The sequence below is a fragment of the Mesoplodon densirostris genome, chromosome 8 (genome assembly GCF_025265405.1).
Source record: "Mesoplodon densirostris isolate mMesDen1 chromosome 8, mMesDen1 primary haplotype, whole genome shotgun sequence".
NCBI lineage: Eukaryota > Metazoa > Chordata > Mammalia > Artiodactyla > Ziphiidae > Mesoplodon > Mesoplodon densirostris.
The window spans coordinates 31,071,844-31,081,485 of NC_082668.1; the positions used below are offsets into that span (position 1 = coordinate 31,071,844).

At 41.4% G+C, this 9,642-nt stretch overlaps 1 protein-coding gene across 8 annotated transcripts in view; it reads left to right on the forward strand.

Annotated features, from left to right (window-relative positions):
• Positions 1 to 7,635, forward strand: part of INO80D (INO80 complex subunit D) — a 66,444-nt gene extending 58,809 nt beyond the window's left edge. For all 8 annotated transcript variants that reach the window (XM_060107031.1, XM_060107032.1, XM_060107030.1 and 5 more), the window contains 3 exons: positions 1,832 to 2,049; positions 3,143 to 3,300; positions 4,541 to 7,635. In XM_060107031.1, the coding sequence (XP_059963014.1) occupies positions 1,832 to 2,049; positions 3,143 to 3,300; positions 4,541 to 5,706 (1,542 nt within the window). In that variant the 3' untranslated portion in view covers positions 5,707 to 7,635. The remainder of the gene's footprint in view (positions 1 to 1,831; positions 2,050 to 3,142; positions 3,301 to 4,540) is intronic.
• The last annotated feature ends 2,007 nt before the right edge of the window (positions 7,636 to 9,642 follow it).

Genomic DNA, 9,642 nt, shown 5'->3' on the forward strand with positions numbered 1-9,642 from the left:
AAGAAGGAAAAAATGTTGCACAGTGCATTCCTTATCACTTAAAATTTTTATCTTATACTTACCAAAATAGCTTTTTTAGTCTTAGATAGACATAGATATTTTTATCTTCTATAGCACTCCTGGTTTCAGCTAATCCTTGGTGTGTGAAAGGCAGTATTTTCTACATACATCTACTATAACACAGCTTTGTCCACTTTGTGGATTATTTTCCTTTTTCCTTTGGTTGTTGCTTTGCAATAAAAAGGTGGGTGGGGGGGATTGTGGTCAGTTCTTCAATAATGAATATTTGCTTCACCAGTAGCAGGTTTACCCAGTGCCGCTTTTTGTGCCTTTCTGCATACACAGCAGTTTTTCCTCAGCATGTAGAACCAACAGTGCACATACCTTCATTCAAACAATGACAGTACAAAGAGCTACGACCAACTTTGAACATGTAGGCAGCACCAACTGTAATGACCATCACCTGGCTGACGGCAGGAATAATATGCCGTCATTGTAAAATGCTTTCCGATTGTAGAGAGAGTGCAATGTGCATCTGGGTCTTCAGATTTAAGGGTACTAGCTGAAGAAAGCTAGTTGTAGTGCAGGTTTCTTATTCCTTCCTGGTTCTTCTTCCTTTGCCTCCTCACTTAATTGCAACAGTTTTATAAAGCTGTGTGCCCATTGTCTTCTCTCTTTACCATGTCTCCCTGGTCCCTATAAATTATTTGAAGGACTTTTACTGTGTCACGATTTCCAGGTCTCCATCTCCATCCCCGTCTTCCTTCCTGTGCACCAGATACGGTTTTCTCCTGCCTCCCTGGACGTCTTCACATCTCAAACTCTATCTGAGCCCAGCTGAATTCCTTAACTTTTTTCCTGATGCTGTTTATTCTGCTGTGTTCTGTATCCCAACTAACGGCATTACCCCCTAACAATCACCTCAACTAGAAATCCTGGACACGTTTGAGAATTTTATATTCCCATCATCCTCACCACATCCAAGGATCGGTCACATCTTGAGAATTCTCTCTCAACAGACCCTCGCTTTTCCTGTCCGGCTCACTTTGCCCTCAGCTATTGATCAGTCTTGTAATACTTGTTGAAATAGCCCTCTGATTGGAACCATTTCCTCCACTCACTTGCCTCTTCTCTTTATCCCTTTACGTTGCTACCAGGATAGTTAATCCTTTTAAAACATGTACTCCTGTCATCAAAAATCATTCCCCGTTGCCTATAAAATAAAGTTTAAAACCCTTAACAGAGTATTCAGAGTCATACAGGATCTGGTTCCAGACTTCTTTACACGTTACTTTTATACTTTGTCCTCCATCATTTCCCGAGCGATAGTCATATCCAAGTATTTGCTGTCCTTTTTGTCCGTTTGTGCCATTTCCTTTAGCTTAGAATGATCTTACCCCTTATCCCAACAACTTAAAATCCTGTTTATTCTTTAATCTCACATAGCTACAAATAAAGGATTTTCCTTTTGTGTACCCTTAGAAGGTGTTTATATCATTATTGCCCAATTTTTTCTACTGTATTTATGTATCCTATAGTCATGTTTTTCCCATGGGAGACTAAGTTCTTTGAGAGCACAAATCAAATTTTATTCAATTTTTTATACTGCAGCACCTATGACAATGCCTGTAAATGTGGGATGAGCTCTATGTATATATTGAATTGATTTGAATTACATTTTAAGATGAAATTCTTGTTCATTTAATTATCGTTATACATAGTTTCAGGCACTATATAGAATTTTAAGAGATAATAAGTATTTTTTTCAGATAGCTGTTTGGTTTTTCCCAAATAATCTCAGTTTAAAAATACCCATTTGTTCATTCCAAAGGATAATTTCTTGAGAGGAGATAGCTCCCGTAAAGTTCAGCACCAGCAGCAGAGGAAACCCAGGAAAAAAACCAAGCCTCCTGCACTTACCAAAAAACACAAGAAGAAGAGAAGGCGTGGACCTCGTCGACCCCAAAAACCCATTCCCCCTGCAGTTCCTCAGGGGAACCTCAGCATGCCCACCAGCGTCTCACTGCCAGTGGAGGCCTCTCACATCCGGTCAGTGATGGCGCCAGACTTTACATCTGCTTTACGTGTGCTGATTGTTCTCAGAACATCTGGCTTCATTTACTTTTCTAGTGTTGGAAGTAGGCTAAAGGAACCATTTGGTATATAAGCCTAGACTTTGTAGTTTTCAATATGATTTTTTACAAAATATCTGATGGGGTTAGATCTGAAGTAAAGCTTTTGATAACCAAGAGAGCAAATGCTGATATTGGGAATTTACTTGACTACTCTCAGATTTTTCTGTTTCAACAGAAATTCCATATATGCTCCAACAGAAATATTCCATCAGAAATCTGATGCATTATTAATTTTGTCAGGGGTAATAAGCATTTTGACCAGATGAATGAGGCTTCTGTTTCAGCTAAACATCCCAGTTTTACCTGTTTCATTTTTAAAAATTTATTTATTTATTCATTCATTCATTCATTCATTTATTTATTTATTTTGGCTGCGTTGGGTCTTCGTTGCTGCACGCGGGCTTTCTCTAGTTGTGGCGAGCGGGGGCTACTCTTTGTCGCGGTGCACGGGCTTCTTATTGCGGTGGCTTCTCTTGTTGTGGAGCACGGGCTCTAGAGCGCAGGCTCAGTAGCTGTGGCGCCTAGGCTTAGTTGCCCTGCGGCGTGTGGCATCTTCCCGGACCAGGGCTCAAGCGCGTGTCCCCTGCATTGGCACAGGCAGGTTTTTAACCAGCACACCACCAGGGAAGCCCTGTTTCTTTTTTTTTTTTTTTTTAATTATTATTTTGACCAGATTTTAAATTCTACTATAAAGTACTAAGACACACTTGATATACCTAATTGTAATTCATTTTACTAGTGCACCAAATTGTCATTCATTCTAATTTGCAGTAAAAATAGTATCTCCAAATGGTTGTCTTCTCTTAATACATGGGTAAGCGTTGCAGAAGTGTGTAACTGCATACGGCGAGTTCTGTCGTTTTGGTTTCCGATTTCCTTCTCTTAAAGTAGGAAGGGAGACATTTTGAGTTAGGATTTTCCGTTTTTGCATCGACAGACTTGTCTTGGGGACACTGATGTGGAGGTCAAGTGGGGGGGGGCGGGGCCAATCGTGTCGTCTTCCCCAGGAGCCCGTCCACGCCAGAGCTGAGTGCTGATGAGCTGCCGGATGACATTGCCAATGAGATCACTGACATTCCACATGACTTGGAATTGAACCAGGAGGACTTTTCAGACGTCCTGCCGCGGCTACCTGATGACTTACAAGATTTTGATTTTTTTGAAGGTATGGTCAATGTTTTGATTGGAGAAAACTGGTTTTTAAAATGAGTTTTTTAAAGGGGGAGGTAACTTTTTTGAGATATGTTTGGAGTATCCCTCCTCACGTGTACCGTCTTTCACCAGAGACAGGAAAGGTAAAGCACTAAAGCTGTTTTACTCTTTTTAGAAGGTGAGGCATGTACAGTTTTTAAACTGATACCCTAGCCTTAGTGGATCAGTAGGTTTGAGAGCTAGGTTTATAACTTTGTTCCTTTACTTATTTATTATCTTTGGCCTCACCGCGCAGCACGCAGGGATCTTAGTTCCCCGACCAGGGATTGAACATGGGCCCACGGCAGTGAAAGCCCTAAGCCCTGACCACTGGACCGCCAGGGAAGGCACCTACCTTCGTTTATTTTTGAACAAAGACATTTTATATTTGAGTTTATTGAAACCTTTCAGAACTTGTCCTCATTTTAATACCCCACCATGTACTTCAATTGAAGTGCACTTTCCCAGAACAAAGTTGACTTAATACCGCCAATTCTCTAGTGCTTTCAGGGGAAATCTTTTATACTCTTAGAAGGTTTCTTTCACCCTTAAAAACTGGATATTTTGGGGGTGATTAGTCAAGTTCCTAACAATGGATTTTTTATATTGGAAATGAAATCAGTGAGGCCCGTGACTTCCATTTTGTGAAAATCACCTAGAAATGGGAGAAGGATGAGAGGGGAAGGGTAGAGAGTAACGCAGAAGCATTTCAAAAGGTGACCTGTGAAGTGAGCTGAGTGCTTGGTGTTGCACTGAGACATGCACGTGAGTTCTGTGTTCTAGGCTTCACAGCCGCCCTTCCAGCTGGAAGAGCCCAAGAGTCGAGGAACAAAGGCGGCTCCTCCCGCCCATCCTTTTGTCTCAGATCTGAAGTGATCGATATGTTTTCCGTTTTAATGACATTGATATAACTTCGGGTAAAAACATACGTGAAAGCAGATAGTCACCACGGGTTTTAAATTGGTAATGCTTAGGCTCCTAAGCACCAAACACTTCGCTCAGACGGTTTTTGATAGTGCTGTAAACGAACTGAAGATGTGATTCAGGTTCCGGGACAGCTCGACCCCTCACACCTGTCCTGCAGCTGAATATTTCACTTCTTCCTTTCCATCTGATCCTTAATAGAATATTGTTACAAATAGTTCCGCTGTGTGATTTTTGTGGTCTGGGGCGGTGAAAGCTCTGCTGACTGTTAATGGCTCTCGTTTACTCAGGCAAGAACGGGGACCTCCTCCCCACCACCGAAGAGGCCGAGGAGCTTGAGCGGGCCTTGCAGGCCGTGACTTCTCTTGAGTGCCTGAGTACCATTGGGGTGCTCACCCAGTCAGATGGTGTGCCCGTCCAGGAGTTGTCAGACAGAGGAATAGGGGTGTTCTCCACAGGGACTGGAGCTTCAGGAATTCAGTCCTTGGGCCGAGAGGTAAACACGGACCTGGGGGAGCTGCTGAATGGGCGTATAGTACACGACAATTTTTCTAGTCTCGAGCTGGATGAGAACCTGCTCCGTTCTGCTACCTTGTCTAACCCACCTACACCCCTGGCAGGGCAGATCCAGGGGCAGTTCTCTGCCCCAGCCAGCGTTGGCCTTACTTCTGCCACTCTGATCAGCCAGAGTGCACTTGGGGAGAGAGCCTTCCCAGGACAGTTTCATGGACTTCATGACGGCAGCCATGCCTCCCAGAGGCCACATCCTGCCCAGCTGCTGAGCAAGGCAGATGACCTAATCACCTCACGACAGCAATACAGCAGTGATCATTCACACTCCTCCCCCCACGGAAGCCATTATGATAGTGAGCACGTGCCGTCTCCCTACAGCGACCATATCACCTCTCCCCACACGACATCCTACTCTGGTGATAATATGGCAGCTACCTTTTCAGCAGAGATGCCCATCATGGCGCAGCACTTGCTCCCAGCCCAGCTCGAGGTGCCACTTGGAGGAGTCGTCAACCCCAGAACTCACTGGGGCAATCTCCCCGTCAGCCTCGGAGATCCCTCTCCATTTAGCAACCTTCTCGGCGCAGATGGACATCTTCTTTCCACTTCCCTCTCCACGCCACCCACCACTTCGAACTCAGAGACCACACAGCCTGCCTTCGCCACCGTGACCCCCAGCAGCTCCAGTGTGCTTCCGGGGTTACCGCAGACCAGCTTCAGTGGCATGGGGCCTTCTGCTGAGCTGCTGGCCTCCACCTCTCCCAAGCAGCAACTCCCTCAGTTCAGCGCAGCCTTCGGCCACCAGCTGAGTTCTCACAGTGGCATCCCCAAGGACCTGCAGCCCAGCCACAGCTCAATAGCGCCTCCCACAGGCTTCACAGTGACAGGTGCCACAGCTACAAGTACCAATAATGCATCTTCCCCCTTTACCTCCCCTAACTGAGCGTATCTGTGTGCTTGCAGGCAGGTGGGGAACCTGGTGTTTTCTATCTTGTTTTCCTCTTTATCACCCCTCTCCCCTTTTCCTAAAGAAGATTTTAAAAATAACAGATGGGGACTAGAGGAGAACTCCCTTTTCCAGTTAAGCAAGTTACCCCACGGTGGACCTCGCTTCAGTGTTCACATGTGCTCCTTCGCACTGGTGCTCATTCCCTCCTGGCAGGTCCACTCTCCCCCGATGGTTTCCTTAGTGGCTCAGCACAGTGACTGGATAGAATCGACTTTTAGCAGCAAGTCCTAGAAGTGAAAGATACCTCAGATTACCAGTGCCCTTTACTATTTCCTAGTATTCAGATCAATGCTTTCCATTCTAATACCAGGTCTTTACATAGGCGGTTCTAAATGGAATGAGCCTATTCATTGAGTTCCTGTGTAAGAGACGGCAAGTGGTGTGTAGAGGCAGATCAAGGCTCTGACTTAGCACCAACTGCTAAACATCACATGAGGCCAGGATTCCATTCCTAATTGTGATCATGTTTAATTAAAAAGAAAAAAATTAGTCTTTTAACTGCCTGTGTGTATGTGTGCACCCACGCGTGTGTTTTTGTGCAGGGCAGGAAGCAGCTGTCCCATTGTTATTATTATTTTTTCTTTCCTAATGAGTAGAAGGCTCTTCTCCTTTCCCACATCTCACAACCCTGATAAGGTTGGTCATTCTTTCCCACTGAGTTAACTGACTTTCCTGAATGGAGAAGGGTGGTGGTCTGGTGGTGTGAATAGCACAACCCTTTTCTGCTAAGTTAGCCCAGAACACAAAAAGCTGAATTCATGTCAGTGCCCTGCAGATGTCGTGAAAAGCTTGCCTGGAGGGACTGCAGGGTTGCTGCGATTCTGAGGTCTGGTGGTTGGTTATATTGCCTTTTTAGACATGCATTTGTTTCTAAATCCCTCTTCCATGGAATATATTCGCAAGATGTAATTAAAATATTTTGATGTGAAAAGCAGGATAGGTCAGATAGGTTTGGAAAGATGGGATCTGTGAACTCCTTGATCCATCTTTTGCTTTTGAATTTTTCATGTTTACAGTAGTGATTCTTTGGTAAGATTTGTAAAATGTTGAAGACACTTGTAGAATCAATGTACCAGTTGTGAAGTGATGTGTAATATCTGAAGGATACACATTTTAAAGTTTCTTTCAAAGCAGAATATGGAAATTAGACATAAATTTTACCCACCCTTTGGTACTTTTAAAATAATTTAAGTATTTAGGTTTAAGTTTGGGGAAATTTTTTTTTTTAAGTACCAGAACTTTAGGGTTAAAAATCATATTGGATAGTTTAGTAAGTTGGTGACTATGAAATGAATATGTGAGGTTTCTTTTTACCTGCCTTCTCCCCGACCCCCGATCCCCTCGCCCAAGGGTGGAACTAGATTTTAAAGGCATCTGTACTCTGCTTTTGCTGAGAAGTTTCACTGTCCCTTGAGATACCATTGGCTATTTATACCTGAGTCTAGTCTAATTTACATATATATATTTTAAGATGAGTAGAGAGAACATATCTATTAATGATGTGATATAATAATTCATTTGTCAGGGAATATTTGATCTTAATTCCTTTTCAATAGGTAAAGATTTGGATGTATTTTCCTAATTCCTATATGTATTCTCTTTATGCCATGCTAATTCTAACCAGTCCCTTCTTTTGAAAGCTTTTCTTTCTCTGCTTTTTAAAGGAATGATGGTAATCAGCAGGCATTATGCAGATAAAACGTGCCTGAGATTATGGAGGGGAAATGTCACATGACTGTATGAAATCATTATATGCCCTATTTTGTATTTATTGAAGTTTCTTTTTGTGGGCCAAAAATATGTTTGTAATATATTTAGTTTTTTTTTTTAATCATGATAATTGATTGGAAGATTTATTTTTTAATAGCTTTGCCTTTTTTGCAGATTGAGAAATTTCTAAATTATAAAATTATGTCACAAAGCAAAATTATATTTGGTAGCACCGTAAATTTCTATTCTGAAGGGTGAGAAGAGATAATTTGAATATTTTTCACCTGTGAACCTATGTTAGTAAGCTTTTTAATTTTAATGTACTGTAATGAAATGATTATGAGTAGTTACCTCTGCTCAAAAGTGTCATTTAGGTTGCTAAACTCTTCACATCCCATTATAATTATCGCGAGATAACTGTCCATTCCCAGTGATTCGATTCCGTCTCCATTGTGTACTAATTAAAGGTTGTAGCAGAGCAGCCCATTGACTTTCTTTTTTATTGAGGTAAAAGTGGTACATACGCATTGACTTTCTCATCAGCCTTTCTTTGACAGTGAAGAGCAAGTCATGGGACGTTGATCTGAATTTTTCTGGCTATTTGTCCCTTGTGGTAGCTGCTTAAAATTCTTCAGTTATCAAAACTGAGTTTGCAGTAAGTTGCACATTTTATTGTTTGCAATTTTCTGTTTTCTGTGCATTTTTAAGCCCTTTTCTGCTTTCTGCTAAGGAGGCATGAAATGATCAGGAATGTTGCCAGTTACAGCTTCACACCAAAAACTTTGAGTAAATTCATTTTTGTGTAGATGCCCACGATGATAGCTGAAGAAAGGGCACCCGTAGAAAGTACCAGTGTAGGTTTGAGGAGTTAGCAAAAAAACAAATTTTTCTTCTCGTTTCGTCTACTTCAAAACAAATATCCGAGCTTGCGATTTGTTTGCTCTAGCTGTTTCTTGTGAGTCCCTTTTTGGAAGAGAGAAGAACATCTGTGAACCCAGAGATATCTGTTATGTTGTTCTTTTAGCTAATGGAGCAATTCTAGTCTATTAGTAGTAGGTTCGCTATTCATATGTAAAGAAAGGAATGAAGTGTCTTTTACTCCAGAAATATGAAAATCAGTGTCTTTTAAAATAGCACTTATTCTATAATAAGGCAATACTGGAATCAAAAACAAATTTTATATAAGGTTCTATCTAATTAGGTGGACACTAGCTTTCATTCTAGTGTTAAACTCATGAGGAATAGTGGCAAAGAGGGTTCACTCTATTTCTGCAGTACTTTGGGACCATTTATACAGGCCAGTTAGATTGTGTTAATGTGATTTAATTTACAGAGTTGCTGCAGTTAATGGATACATTCTGTGCTCTGAGAATCTGAATTCCATTCTAATGTGTACTATTCACTGGCTGTGATCTGTAGCATCCGAAGGAAAGATGTGTTTTTCTCCTTTACACCCTCTGCGTAATTGTTAGTATTATTTTAATTAAAGTACTTAAGACATTGTTTTTCTTCTGTACAAATGGCTTAGCAATTTGCACATCTGGGTAGGTTATGTAGTTAACAATTCGCAATAGTAAATAGCAATTACATTTAACCCACCAAGTGACAGACTATGCAATGGAAAAATTTTCTAATTATCGTCGCATAGCTTATATGGCAAAGGATTATTTTCTCTAGTAACCTACCATGTGAGATAGAACTGCTTCATAAATGACTTCCTGAGCAATTTCATGTTGGCGGGCAGTGTGGCGTGTCTAGTGTCCTTCCATGAAAAGAGTATAATTTAATGAGAAGCAAATAGTAGGTATGGAGATAAAGTTGGAAAAAATTTTTTTTCTTTTCCTTAAAATTGTAGTTATTGTCTTGAGCGGTTTAAGGCTAACGAAAGCTAATACTTTATCTTTGCCAAATAGTTATTTATAAGATTTATTTCTTAAATAAGCCCAACCTCTCAACCGCAAGTTAAGAATCATGACTTTCTGTGACTAACACTAAAGCTTTTCCTTATCAGAGCTCGTTCTCAGTCAGTGACCATAATCCACAGAGGCAAAGACAGTTCTTTGATTTGGAAGGAAACAGTGTCCGTGATACATGCAGATGCCCTAGCTGTACAATTTGCTTCTTACATGAAGAAATTTATATTTCTATTGACCTTTACCA